This window comes from Xenopus laevis, chromosome 8L (genome assembly GCF_017654675.1).
Source record: "Xenopus laevis strain J_2021 chromosome 8L, Xenopus_laevis_v10.1, whole genome shotgun sequence".
NCBI classification, from domain to species: domain Eukaryota; kingdom Metazoa; phylum Chordata; class Amphibia; order Anura; family Pipidae; genus Xenopus; species Xenopus laevis.
Genome location: NC_054385.1, coordinates 117,693,714 through 117,709,165, shown reverse-complemented (window position 1 = coordinate 117,709,165; position 15,452 = coordinate 117,693,714). Strand labels below are relative to the sequence as shown.

Here is a 15,452-nt window from a genome sequence, read left to right as displayed (position 1 = left end):
CCCCTAATTTGCATATGCAAATTAGGATACAGCTTCGTTTGGGCCGGACAGAAGGTTCTGGCCAAATCCGAGTCCTGCTGAAAAAGGGCGAATCCCAAACCGAGTCCTGGATTCGGTGCATCCCTAGTTTTTATGATAATCTGGCCAGGTCGATATTTCAGACTACAGGGGATATGTAATAAAAAGGTCTAGTCACCTATAGCAACCAATCAGCAGACAGCATTAATAATAAACATTTGATTGTTTGCTGTGGGTGACTGGACCTGAGCAAACTTAGCGCCTTTTATCATATATGGGAGGTACATTCACAGAAACCCCTCTCTTCTAATTGGCCCTTCTGCGGTTTCTATGGATTCATTCATAAGCAGACAATCTTTACTGTAATGGTGGCAAGAGATTAAAATAATATAAAAAAAATATATATATATATATTTTTTTTTTATATTAATATAATACACAAAAGCCATGAATATTTTGTAAATGATATCCTTATAAAAGGTAAGTAGTGATGTCATCAGTTATAAACGTTAAGTAGTGATGTCATTTTTGTCACATGACTCACTAAAACTTGTGTATTATAATAAATAAATAAAATAATAAATAAAGTACCCCTTGTTGGAAAATATTAGGATATTAGAAGTCACCACGGAGTTCCGTGACCTGCATAAAAGTTCTCGTGCTTTTATATGGTCATGGAACTCCTCGATGACTTAAATTTTGCAACAGGGGGAATTTTATTTACTATATATTAACTAACAAAATTCGAGGAACACAATCGGAGTATTGGTAAATTATTTCTTAATAAAGACTTAGCAATTTAAAAGTTTAAGATGTCTTTGTGGTTTTTTTTCGTGCTATACCAACCAATTTTTTTTAAAAAAAACAAAATTGATGTTACTGATCCTTTAAGAAATAACTTACCGAAACTCCGCTTGTGCTCCACTTCAGAAAAGACGATCCATCGTGCGGCGCTTGATTTCTCCTCCTTGCTTTCCTTATAGTAGATAGCCAGGGAGGAGAAATCGATGTGTCGCCTTTTCTGAAGAGGAGCGCAAGAAGAGTTCGGTGAGTTATTTCTTAATAAAGGCTGTGCAATTATAAAGTTTAATTAGCCTTGGTGGGGTTTTTTTGTGGTATACTAACGTATTTTTAAAAAACATTTTTTTATGTTACTGGTCCTTTAAAGGAAAACTAATGTGAAACTTAAAATTTAATATCAGCTTATGCAAACTGAAATAAGCAGTTTACTAAAAATAATCAATTAAAACATTCTGTACCGTTTATGAAAAAATCAAGTTTATCTTCACGATTTCCCTCTCAGCATCTGTTTCTCTTCATTCTGTCTTCATGCAGCAGTTGGGTGTCAGATATTCATTGACAGTTAAATCCAATATATCTAATAGGGGGCTCCTTTTGCCTAGATGTATCACCAGACATCATGTCTCTCTACATGCAGAATTTGTGCAAAACGCAGTTATTTTGTTAGATTTTGTTTGTACTGGAATCAGTTATTTGAGTGAGCTCTAATTCATCTGATAGGAAAGGGAGCTCCCCTATAAGATATATTGGATCCGTCAGTCAATATCTGACACCCAACTGCTGCATGAAGAGAAAATGAAGAGAAACAGAGAGAGGAATAGTGAAGATAAACTTGATTATTTAAGAAACAATACAGAATATGTTATTGATTGTATTTAAAAAGTTTATCATTTCGGTATGATGAAGCTTATATTACTTTTTTATTTTCGCAATAGTTCCCCTTGCAAGTTGCATTTCATGGTCAGGACAAGGCTTCATGTAGATGTCAGCAGAACGGATTTTGAATCTGGACAGAGACACTTGTGATTGGATTGCAGGATTAGATCTTGAATACATGGCTGTATACTACCTATATAAACTATAGCAATTACAATCTAACCAAAATTAATTGAAAAAAAAAAAAAAAATGTTTACAACTAGGACCAAGTCAATCTGTAACCTGTGAGACCAGATACGTAAAATATTTGCCATTATATTATTAGAAAAGAATCAAAGCACAGAGGAAGCCCAAGGCCCAAAACGGGCAGCCAAGATCTGTGTCATGCTGCTGTAAATAGAGTTTTTAAATGTAATTGAATAAATTTCTACTTTTTAAAATTTTTATACTGGCTTCCTCGGTGCTCCGTTTTTTTCTTTTTTCTGGATATGATCTTGCCAAGTGTCGGGTAAGTGCTCCCACTGAATTACTTGTGCAGGACTCCATTACTGTATATTATTAGAAATGACAGTTGACATTCAGCTACTAGAGGACTAGAATCTTGCAAATAGCGGAGCAATGGATTGGCTCACACTGGGACAAAACTCCCCACCTTAGGTTTATCGGTCTCTAATGCCTCTCCCATCTTTAGGGAGGACCTGCTGTCAGAGTCCATAACAGAGTCCGCCATGGTGTTTGAACTCAACCAGGAGGCCACTTTGTTCTTGGAGGTCTCCTCTGGCAGTTTGCAGTCGGTGGTCTCATCCCGAGTCCTTGAATCCTTGGAAGCAGTCTCGGACGTTCCGTTCTCCTTCTGGCCTCTTGTGGTTCTGCGGGTGGCATAACTGCGCCACACTGAGCTGGTCGTGATGTCCTCGTTCTTGCCAAAATTGTCATCTGAGCTGTCATTGGACTCTTCCTGATCTTCACTGCCACTGTTTTCCTCATGGTCCTCTTTGAGGTCTACGCCGCTGCTATCGGAGGAAGACTTGGCGTCGCTCTCATAGCCCTCCTTAAAGTTCTCAACACTTTCTATGTGGTCCAGGTTAGCAAAGTACTCGTCGCCCATCTCCAGGCCTTCTTTGTCCGCAAAGTCATCAGTGAGGATCTTACCTGCAAGAGATGAAATCAACCTCAAGGATGGAGCCTTATTAAGTTAAGTTACTTTTAGTATGTTACAGCAGGGGTCCCAAACCATTTTTGGCCTGGGGACCGGTGGACCAAGGGTCAGCGGCCAGCGTCCAATTCTGGAGCGCCGGCATCTAATTCGGCGGCCCAGTTGAAGACTGTCCGCGGCCCAGTACTGGACCTCAGCCCGGCGGTTGGGGACCCTTGTGTTACAGAATCGCAACTTTTTAATTGGTCTTCATTATTTATTTTATATAGCTTTTTAAATTATTTGCCTTCTTCTTCTTCTTCTGACCCTCTTCAGCTTTCAAATGGGGGTCACTGACCCCCGTCTAAAAACAAATGCTCTGTAAGGCCACACATGTATTGTTATTGCCACTTTTTATTACTCATCTGTCTATTCAGGCCTCTCCTATTCATATTCCAGTCTCTTATTCAAATCAGTGCATGGTTGCTATTGTAATTGTAATGACCCTAGCAACCACATTGCTAAAACTGCAAACTGGGAGTAGCTGAATAAAAAGCTAAATAACAAAAAAAGCACAAATAATAAAAAATGAAAACCGATTGCAAATTGTCTCAGAATATCACTCTCTACATCATACTAAATGTTAATTCAAAGTGAACAACCCTTTAAGTTAACTTTTAGTATGATACAGAATGGCCGATTATGAGCAACTTTTCAATTGGTCTTCATTATTTTTTTATAGGCTTTTAATGATTTGCCTTCTTCAAATGCCTCGCCAATGTGAACAAGCCATTCGTTTTAAAGGGGAGGTTCACCTTTGAGTTGACTTTTTGTATGTTATACAATGGCCAATTCTAAGCAACTTTTCAATTGGTCAGTTTTTTATTTTTTATAGGTTTTAAATTGTTTGCCATCTTCTTCTGACTCTTTCCAGCTTTCAAATGGGGGTCACTGGCCCATCTAAAAAAAATGCTTTGTAAGGCTACAAATTTATTGTTATTGCTACATCTTTCTAGTCAGTCCCTCCCCTAATCTTATTCTAGTCTCTTATTCAAATCAATGCATGGTTGCTAGGGTAAGTTGGACTCTAGCAACCAGATTGCTGAAACTGCAAACTGGAGAGCTGCTGAATAAAAATCTAAATAACTCAAAAACCACAAGTAATAAAAAAAGGAAAACCATTGCAATTAGTCTCAAAATATCACTCTCTACTACATACTAAAAGTTCATTAGAAGGTGAGCAACCCCTTTAAATGGATTGCTGTACCACTATATTACTTGCAGTCGCTCATTTAAAAAGTAGCAATATTTTTTCTTGGTTGAAGCCCATCGTACCTGCATAGATGCAGACAAAGGAGCCTTTCGCTATATCATCCAAACCCCGGATCCCCCAGCCCTTGTTCTGGGTTTTGAAGAGTTGGAGTCGCACCTGAAGCCCATGTTGTACAAGGCGGTTGTTGCACATATTAGCACTGCATTTGCATCTCTTGTTGCACTCGTAAACCCTGGGTGGAAAGAGAAGAGGTCTTTATAAATCCACAGCATGTGACAGAAACACAAATCCAGCATGTATGTACAGTAAGGCCCATAAATATTTGGACACACAACTTTTTTTTTTTCTAATATTGGTTCTGTACATTACCACAATGAATTTTAAATGAAACTGCAGACTTTCAGCTTGGGTTGAACAAAAAAATTGCACAAATTGAGGAGCTAAAGCCTTTTTTTTTTTTTTAACATAATCACTTTATTTCAGGAGCTCAAAAGTAATTGTATAACCTTAAAAAACTGAAAATAAAATGTTCATTTCTAATACTTTGCTGGTAATGACATCCTGAAGTCTTGAACTCATGGACATCACCAGATTCTGAGTTTCCTCCTGTTTAATGCTCTGACAGGCCTTTACTGCAGTGGCTTACAGTTACTGTTTGTTTGTGGGCCTTTCTGTCCGAAGTTTAAAGTGAAATGCAGCTCAATTGGGTTCAGATCAGATAACTGACTTGGCCATTCAAGAATATTCCACTTCTTTGCTTTAATGAACTCCTGGGTTGCTTTGACTGTATGTTTTGGGTCATTATGAAACAACATCCCAAACAATTTGAGCAGACAGTGTCTCTGAACAGCTCAGAATATGCTTTGGATCATAAGCTGTTCCACGCCTTCTCCATACTTTTTTCTTGCCATCATTCTGGTAGAGGTTGATCTTGGTTTCATCTGTCCAAAGAATGTTTTTCCAGAACTGTGCTAGCTTTTTTAGATTTTTTTTTTTAGCAAAGTCCAATCTAGCCTTTCTACTCTTGATGCTTATGAGTGGCTTGTACCTTGCAGTGCACCCTCTGTATTGACTTTCATGCAGTCTTCTCTTTATGGTAGACTTGGATATAGATACACCTACCTCCTGGAGAGGGTTGTTCACTTGTTTGGCTGTTGTGAAGGGGTTTCTCTTCACCATGGAAATGATTCTGCGATCATCCACCGCTGTTGTCTTCCGTGGACGTCCAGGTCTTTTTGCATTGCTGAGTTCACCAGTGCTTTCTTTCTTTCTCAGGATGTACCAAACTGTAGATTTTGCCACTCCTAATATTGTAGCAATTTCTCGGATGGGTCGTTTCTGTTTTTGCAGCTTAAAGGAACAGTAACGTCAAAAAATAAAAGTGTTTTAAAGTAATGAAAATATAATGCAGTGTTTCCCTGCACTGGTAAAACTGATGTGTTTGCTTCAGAAACACTACTATTGTTTATATAAATAAGCTGCTGTGTAGCAATGGGGGCAGCCATTCAAATGAGAAAAGGCTTAGGTTACACAGCAGATAGCAGATAAGCTCTGTAGAACATAATGGTGTTATCTGTTATCCACTATTTAACCTGTGCCATATAGCCGTTTTTCAATTTCCGCCATTGCTACACAGCAGCTTATTTATATGAACTATAGTAGTGTTTCTGAAGCAAACACATCAGTTTTACCAGTGCAGGGCAACACTACATTATATTTTCATTACTTTAAAACACTTAAATGTTTTGGTGTTACTGTTCCTTTAAGGATGGCTTGTTTCTCCTGCATGGAGAGCTCCTTTGATCACATGTTGTCTGTTCACAGCAAAATCTTCCACATACAAGTATCCCCCCCCCTCAACTCCAGGGCTTTTATCTGCTTCATTGATAATGACATAACAGAGGAATTGCCCACACCTGCCCATGAAATAGCCTTTGGGGGGAATTCACAAAAGTGTCGGTAAAATAAGTAACCCAGAAGTGGTGGTCGACAAATTTGTAAAATGACGTACGAACGGCAAATTCACAAAGGCAGATGTTACCATCTCTGAATGTCTCGTAAGTCTGTCAATTTTCTAAAATGTCGTATATCTTTTCATCGTACAAACGACATTTACCACGACTTTTTAAAAGACAATTTGACTGACATTTTCATTTTGGAGAGCCTAAAGTGTCTGAAAAATTGGCGGTAAAAAAAATGAGTTTACGAGTAATTCATAAAAATGTCGGGAAAAGTGGCGCCGAAAAAACCACGCCCACTTTTAACGACACTAATTCAAAAGTGTCGTACATGTCGGAAAATTGGCAGAGAAATGCTCTGTGAATTTGTCGGCTGTTGCTACGACACTTTCTACGACATTTTAAAGACATTTTTTCGTTCCCGACACTTTTGTGAATTCCCCCCTTTGAGTCAATTGTCCAATTTCTTTTGAGCCCCTGAAATGAAGTGTGCCCGGTTTGCCTTTAAAAAAATAATTCCAAAAAATTTAGTATTTAGTACCACACTTTGGCCAAAATACGTAAGCTCACGTGCCACGTCAAGGCCCCTAATTGTACGCAAGTCCTACACTGTTTGTGAGCATTATAAGTGTGTACTGCATTTAAAATCAAGTCCCCCAGTAACCAGTGTGACTGAGTAGTAAGACCATTGTGCACTTACCCTTAGCTCAGAAGCTCTAGTGGGAAAGCTGGGAGCGTTTAAGCCTCAGCCAACAAACATACACCTGTGAGTAATTTCCTTCCTACACAATTAGCATTTTAGCTTAGTAGTGCTTTAAAATCAAGTCTCCCAGTAAACATGTGACTGAGTAATAAGACCATGGTGCACTTCCCCTTAACTAAGTGGCTATAGTGAAATAGCAAAGAGCTTTTTAGCCCCAAGCCAATTAACATACATCTATATGTGATTCCCTGTTTTAAAGGCTAAATGGCAGCCAAAACAAAACACAGAAAGAAATAGTCAGCGTTTAGTCAAACTCAGGCTGTGGCGTTGACCAGCTGCCGTAGACAACATTGTCCCATCGCTCGGACTTACCCACATTCTGGAGTTGACCAGCTGCCGAGCTTCTAGAGCTTCTGAGCTAAGGGTAAGTTCACAATGGTCTTACTACTCAGTCACACTGGTTACTGCGGGACTTGATTCTAAATGCACTACAAACTTATAATGCTCACAAACAGTGTAGGACGTACACTGAGGGGCCTTGACGTGGCACGTGAGCTTACATATTTTGGCCAAAGTGTGGTACTAACACCTTATTTTTTGGAATTATTTTTTTAAAGGCAAACCGAGCACAGCAAATTTTCTCTCTTTTTGTGTACAAATATCGGCTTTTTGTAGTTTTCGGCAGCTGGTCAACTCCAGAATGTGGGTTAGTCTGAGCGCTGGGACAATGTTGTCTATGGCAGCTGGTCAACGCCACATCGTGAGTTAGACCGAGCGCTGACGATTTTGTTCCTGAAATGAAGTGACTGTGTTAAAAAAAAAGGCTTTAGTTCCTCACATTTTTATGCAATCTTTATATTCAACCCACTGAATTAAAGCTGAAAGTCTGCAGTTCAACTGCATCTGAGAATTTAAAATTCATTGTGGTAATGTACACAACCAAATTTAGAAAAAAAAGTTGTCTGTCCAAATATTTACGGGCCTAACTGTATGTGCATTGGTAACGCATTGAAGATACGCCGCCTGCAAACCCTTAAAACAATAGAACTAAAAAGGACAAGTTGTTGAGGTTTGATAACCCCTATACTGAACCTTCATTTAATTTGCATTTAATGTGGCCAATATGATGGCACTAAATGTATAGAAGTGGAGGGTTTGCAGCGTACAGTAAAGCAACATTCTTGAAATATGAGTTTGAACTGGATGAAACTAATGCAATGGGTGGTAAAGATGGTGGCTTGAAAATATAAAGGGGAAGTGCACTTTTCTTTCTTTTTTTTTTCGAGGAAGTTCCCTTTTAACAGCAATTAGTATTGTATGGTGTGAATTATTAGCCTTCCAATTCTATTTCCAGGCTGCAATTGAGAATGTGATCTGCTTGTAAAGAGGTATTGATCGCTGCAAGTAAATCATAATCATTCAAGCCCTCTTCTACCCATCTTACAGTCTGACTTCCAGATTGCTGCCTGGATGCTAAGGTAATTAAGCCCTAGCAACCAGATGGCTGTAAAATTACGAGGGTAACGGCAACATCGCCGGAGTAGGATACATAATGTAATATTACCAGGGACAGATGCCAATCCCCCCCTCCCACACTCCTTTGTTCCCATAAAATGCAGAGTGTAGAGAATATTTCCCAGCAGATGAGGTTTAAAAAAAAAATTAAAAAAAAGGTGACTGAGCCAAACTTTGATTTCCATCTACAAACTGGATCTGGGCCACTCAATCCATCACGAGAGACAGAAATTACACTTTGGGAGACTGTAGTATCAGGTTAATAGGATTTTAACAACTCTTTTGCTGCCAAGGCAACAGTAAGCGGAGCCAAACTTTTCATCCATATTATACGAAAAGCTCCTGGATCTGCAGATACAGCTGAAAAACTGCATGTGAATGACTGGTTAAGTCCCGGATAAATAAATCAGTAAAGATTGGATGCAACAATAATAATAAATATTCCTCCAAACTGTATAGGATTCTTAAGGAGACCTAAGCTCACACTGTTCTGGGTTATTTATCAAAAAATTATCCGAGTATTTTCTGAAAACTACTTTGACCAAATCCGCACGGGGGGGGGGGTTTCCCCCTTATATATTTATACATTTTTCCCAAAAAATGTGTGTGCGGGAAAAAAGATCAAAAAAATTGTGATAAAATTGGATTGTATGCATTTTTTTATTTTTTGCCTGAAAACCACAAAATCTTTGGATTTTTGCACAAAACCCAGCGCAGATCAGATTATCTTCGGGACTTCTCCCAATGACTTACTATATATACAACCTCGGCAGGTTTGAGATGCCGGATTTTCGGATTTGTACTTTTTTCATCCTCGGGGTATAATAAATCCTTAAGTCTTTGGACCCTTAAACCAAAAACGAGTCTATACATTTGGGCATACTCATTAGTGAAATGTTCAACTCTGTAGACTCTGCTTACCCAGTGGGAAGACATTCTTCCAAGCGCTTGTGCTGGTATCCGGCCATCGGGTTACTCTGGGCCCCTGGAGTGCAGGCCGTGGCTTGAATGGTCAACTGGTGACATGCACATTTGGATCTAGAAGCAATAGGGAATGCAAATATTTATTATGGCAAGAAACCCGTTTGGCTGACTTATTCTAAGCAACTTTTCAATTGGCCTTTTTTTTTTAAAAAAAAAAAAAAAAGGAAAACTATAACCCGACTTAACCCATATGCAACAGATAGTTTACATCATATTAAAGAATATTACCAAATCGATCTATATATTTAAGTAAATATTGCCCTTTTACATCTCTTGCCTTGAGCCACCATTTTGTGATGGTCTGTGTGCTGTCTCAGAGATCACCTGACCAGAAATACTGCAGCTCTAACTGTAACAGGAAGAAGTGTTGAAGCAAAAGACACAACTCTGTCTGTTAATTGGCTCATGTGACCTAACATGTATGGTTTGTTCGGTATGTTTGTGTGCACAGTGAATCGTACGATCCCAGGGGGGCAGCCCTTATTTTTTAAAATGGCAATTTTCTATTTCTGATTACCCAATGGCACATACTACTAGAAAAGTATATTATTATGAAAATGGCTTATTTACATGAAGCAGGATTTTACATATGAGCTGTTTTATGCAATATCTTTTTATAGAGACCTTACATTGTTTGGGGGGTATAGTTTTCCTTTAATCACATTATTTATTTTATATCACTTGTTGAGGATTAACATGGTCAAAAAGGTAGGGATGCACCGAATCCACTATTTGGGATTCGGCCGAATCCCCAAATCCTTGGTGAAAGATTTGACCGAATACCGAACTGAGTCACTTGATTTCCCTACCCGCCCTGAATTTACATATGCAAATTAGGATTCGGGTTGTTTCAGCCAGGCACAAGGATTTGGCCGAATCCGAATCCTGCTGAAAAATGCCCCAATCCTGAACCGAATCCTGGATTCGGTGCATCCCTACAAAAAGGGGATGAAAATAAGTGGCAACCTACTTGTCTCTACACCCATCTGTGCAGTCGCATCCCACAAGGTAATCGGCACCAGTATTAATGAAGACTCCTTTCCCCGGGATGCGCTCCTTGCTGTAGGCAACTTGAGGAGGAGGGGTCCTGTCTATTTCGTTGACACAGGACAGCATAACGTCTTCCTTTCCATACGTGATATCTGGGATGTAGTAAAAGGGTTTCTGAGGCTGAAATTTACGATCGACCAAGACGTAAGGGTCCAGACAAAACATTTCCAGGAAGAGCATTTTGCACTGGGTCTCAAAAAGATAACGTTCAATCTCCGGCATTGTGCGCAGGCTCAGGCCACAGGGGCTCTTGTAGATGACGTGGAAACCCATTTTGCGGTTCACCCGGCGGCGGGCGGTCATGCGGCGGAAGTCGTAAAGTAGCGGAACTAGGAGGGGGTTCTTGCCTCGGTGAGAGAGCGGGCGAATACGGGACAGGCAAGTGTAGTTGCAGACGTGAGGGAGGTAGAAAAGCTTTTCTTTGGGGGCCTTGTAGGTGCTCTCTGCAGGAATATTTTCTGTCCGTATTATTTGGAATTGTTGAATAGAAGTCACAATCCTGTAGGAAGGAAAATCCATTTTACAATTGGGCATTTAAAGAGATACAAGCATTTATGTGTATTAAAGGGTTACGGTCATGGGAAAACATGAGTTAATAGTGCTGCTCCAGCAGAATTCTGCACTGAAATCTGTTTCTCAAAAGAGCAAGTTGATTTGTTTATATTTAATTTTGAAATCTGACATGGGGCTAGACATATTGTCAGTTTCCCATCTGCCCCGATCATGTGACTTGTGCTCTGATAAACTTCAGTCACTCTTTAGGGTCAGGGCTCACAGGCAAATTCTCCTCATGAGGCAACTTCGGAAAACCATCCCGCTGGTGATTTACATTTTAGCCGGCGGGAAGGCAGTTTTGGGAGATTAGTCGCCCCGAAGAGGAAATTTGTTGCCGGGCGACTAATCTCCCTGAATCTGCCTGTGTGCCCTGACCCTTATGCTGTACTGCAATTTGGAGTAATATCACCCCCTCCCTTTCTCCCCCAGCAGCCGAACAAATGAACACAGAACAATGGGAAGGTAACCAGATAACAGCTCCCTAACACAACATAACAGCTGCCTGGTAGATCTAAGAACAACACTCAATAGTAAAATCCAGGTCCCACTGAGACACATTCAGTTACATTGAGTAGGAGAAACAACAGCCTGCCAGAAAGCAGTTCCATCCTAAAGTGCTGGCTCTTTCTGAGATCACATGACCAGGCAAAATGACCTGAGATGCACCTACACACCAATATTACAACTAAAAAAATACACTTGCTGCTTCCGGAATGAAATGTTATATGAATTAATTATTTGCAGTGTAAACAGTATAATTTAGAAATAAAAATCATGACAGAACCCCTTTAACTGTCAGTCAGCTTCAAAAAGATTAGCCTGGAGTAACTTAGTTTTTAAAAAAACATGAATTGAACCCTTTGTCTGCCAGGAAAGCTTAGAATTTCAGTCTCGAAAAGCAGAACAGCATAACAAAGTTGCTTTTAGGGGGTAGACGTGAATTTTTCAGGGATGCACAATGCAGACCTAATTTTATCGCTCTGACATTTGGAGCACAGGATCATTTACAGACCTCAAGTCATTGGGGTATATTTATCAAAGAGTGAAGTTAGAGATCGCCACAGTCCTCTAGAGTCAAATTCCGCCACTCTACATTCATTTCTAAGAGTATTTATCAATGGGTGAAAGTTCATCCTTTGATAAATACGCCTTTCGAAATCCCTTAGAAATTAATGGAGTGGCAGAATTTCACTTTAGCGGACTGTGGCAATCTCTAACTTCACTCTTGGATAAATATACCCCAAGGGATTATAGGTTAACTAACACATAAAGGTTAGAAGTACCTGCCTATAGCCTATTCTTCTCTATCCAAATAGCATTGTACTCCTTGCTTTTCCCAGGCACCAGAATAGATGGCCTTGGGTATCTATAAGGACTGTTTCACTTAAAATTCTCAAGTATCCCATTACACGATAAATGTACCTGTTTCCTTGGAGAGTCTGGATTGTCTGTAGAGGTTGAATGGTTTGGATAGGCTGGAGAGTTTGTATGGATTGAATTGGCTGGATCGCTTGGATGGTTTGAATGCCTTGAATAGTTTGGATGGTCTGTATATTGTGAATGGGCTGAATGGGCTGAATAGACTGGACAGGTTGCACAGATTGGTTGGACTGGAAAGGACGCGGAGCAGCAGGAGGTTGAGGTACTGACTCGGTGGGGATTGGGGAAGACTGGCCGGATCCCGCTGATCCTGGACGGAATGAAGTGCTTTTCTTAGCCACTTGCTTCTTGGACTGGGCCTGCTGACTGTCCGAGCTGAATAAAGGGAAGCACAAGATAAAACAGACAAAAACCAGTGCTATGTTGGCAAATACAAGCCTCACAAAATATAAATAAGAAATAGATCGTGTCAAGACAACCAGGTTTTGGGACAGAGGGGATGAATTCTGTGCTTTTGAACACAAAAACTGTTTTCTTGTAATATTGTAGAACAGGGCCCCATTGTGTGTCCCCCCCCCACCCCACATGAAAGTCTGCCTGCTGTGTCTGCTTACCTTTGTAAGATTTAAAATGTATCAGTACTGAGATTAATTGGCCCCTACACCTCAAATTCAGACTAATCCCCTGTGTTGTTCACACATGTAATCCCCCTGCATTGTTCACACCTGTGATACCTCTATTGTTCACACCCTAAAGTCCTGTACTGTTCATACCTCAGGCCCAGCCTACAAGTGCCCACATTGTTCACCTGTTCACTCTCATACAAACTACTGGAGGGGCACCAGCACTGTGTCTCTGTATGTAGCACAGTATGAACTGTTCCTGATAGGTTTCCCTGTCTCCTGCTCTGTTCTGCTTGCCCTATGCTCCATGTGTGTGTGCCATACCCTGCCTGTCCTATGCTCCCTGCATGTGCCATACTCTGTCTGCTCTATGCTCCCTGTGTGTGCCATACTGTGCCTGCCATATGCTCCTTGTGTGTGTCATACTCTGTGTGTGTCATGCTCTGCCTACAGTGGGTTAACCTGGTGGGGGTTTGTTAGCATTTGGAAATCCTATACCCAGACCCACTCCACAGAACCTGATCGCATAAAGAACACACAAAGCAGGCACAGAGGAGGTCCTGCGACTGGGGAGGGGGATCTTGGGGGGGTCCTGATGTGGCAGCCCCGGTGGGCTCTGCCCCCCCCCAGTCCAACCCTGTATGAGTGATATCGACTGCACTGAGCACCAACCATTTGGTTTTATGGTGTGCTACCACCATTAATGTGGATAATAGTCTTAAAGGTTCTTGTAATAACATGGGTGTGGTTTACAGTGGGTGTGGTTTAAAAGAGGGAGTGGCCAGCACTGGTTTCCATTATCGGCTCTCCACTACGTAGGCCAGCAAAATTCCGGCTTTCGATTGGACAGCACTGTTTTAGAACATACAATAACCGACAGACAATGACTTGCAAAAGGACGGAACTTACTCTGTGTCAATGAGCTGGGGCGATGGCATTGACTGAGGAGATGGGGGTGCAGCAGGATTGTGTTCAGGCTCATTGCCAGTCAGGTCATGTGTGAATTGTACTACAGGCCCCTTGCTCCTTATGGCACCTAACAAAACACAAAATGTACCATTATCGATATCTTGAAACTATTTGTCTTGATAGAGGAAATATTTAGGTTTTTTTATTCTACAGGACAAACAGCAATAACAGCTGATGCACAGCTGAGCTTTTCACACTTTATGAATTAACCTCCCCTTTTGTTGTGCTGCATTTACTCAGGCTTCCTATCATACCCTGATATAGTTACAGAAGTGCCCAAGGCAGCAGATTAGAATTCACCTTAAAATTTTGGTGGCTGGCCTTTAGGATATACCCGGCTCAGAGTCCACAGAGTCACATTTATGTATAACATTGAACTACTTAAAAATAATTACGTGAACCAAAATGTTAAGATCCATATTCCAGCATGCCAAAAAAAAAAAAAAAAAATGTTAGTAAGTAGTCCGCCATGCGAATGACCTGAACTCTGCGCAAGTAGAGCTTTAGAGTTGTAACCGGTTCCAGAGCATGTAAAGCCTTCTCCTTAAGATTGGAAGGTAAAGGGCCAAAGGTTGATATTTTAATTGCTTGGTTTCAGTGAATCCCTGAAAACTACCCTTGGCAAAAGGAAGGAAATTGTGTAGAGAACCACCCGATTGTGGAGCAAGAACAGAAAAAACGGTTTGCATGATGCGCCGAGTTCTGAGACGTGTCTTGCAGAGGCAGTAGTCAGAAGGAAGGCAGTTGTCTAGGTAAGCCAGAGAAGCAGTAGTGAGCCTTCTTGAAGGGTGTGTAGAACTAAATTGAGGTCCCATAAGGAATTCGGTGCTCGTACTGGAGAAGCCATATGTGCTACCCCTTGCATAAGGTCTTGACATCGAGGACTGATAAAGCTGAGACTTGTGATTTAAGAGAACCTAGGCATAACCCCATGGACAGGACCTCCCGGATGGCAGGAGTTGAGAATGGTTTGAATCATGTCTTGTGCTGAATGCACCACTGGTGATAGGTAAACCAAACTCCAAGACAAGCCTTGCTGAGACTGGTTTTCTGGCAGCACACATGGTGTTAACTGCTGTTTGGAGAACCCGTTAGAGTAGAATTTTGGTCTCAAGAGTCATGCCGTCAATTGAGACTTATTGGGCTTAAGTGCTGGAATGGTCCTTGGGTTAGGAGGTCCGGGAACAGAGGGAGGGTCCAGGGCTCTGCCACAGGCGAGATGAGAGGTCTGTGAAGCCATCTTGGTGCTATGAGGATGAGAGTGGTCTGCTCTCGATGAATTTCCTGAGAGTCCTGGTATGAGGGACAGAGGTGGAAAGGTGTAGCGAGACTAAAGTGCCGCTTGGCTGTTAGGGCATTGGCTGTTATGGCTAGTGGATTCCTGCATCGTGCCGGAATGCAGATACCTTGCCGTTGTGCCGGGACACCATGAGATCCACCTCGAAGTACCTCACATTTGTGGTATCTCGAAAAAGATCTCGTTGTTCAGTGACCACTCTACCAGGTCCAGAGACTTTCTGCTTAGGTAGTCCTATTCCCAGTTTAGAAAGCCTGGAAGGTAATTGCTGACAGATGAGCCTGATGTGCTTCAGCCCATTTAGGATGAGGTTG

General features: G+C 41.1%; 1 protein-coding gene across 2 annotated transcripts in view; it reads right to left on the bottom strand.

Moving 5' to 3' along the window:
- Positions 1-15,452, bottom strand: part of setdb1.L (SET domain bifurcated 1 L homeolog) — a 43,586-nt gene that overhangs the window by 8,745 nt on the left and 19,389 nt on the right. Inside the window, 6 exon segments of one of the 2 annotated variants that reach the window (NM_001091607.1) lie at positions 2,349-2,848; positions 4,167-4,336; positions 9,202-9,318; positions 10,235-10,813; positions 12,292-12,624; positions 13,782-13,908. In NM_001091607.1, the coding sequence (NP_001085076.2) occupies positions 2,349-2,848; positions 4,167-4,336; positions 9,202-9,318; positions 10,235-10,813; positions 12,292-12,624; positions 13,782-13,908 (1,826 nt within the window). 2 annotated transcript variants of the gene reach the window in all.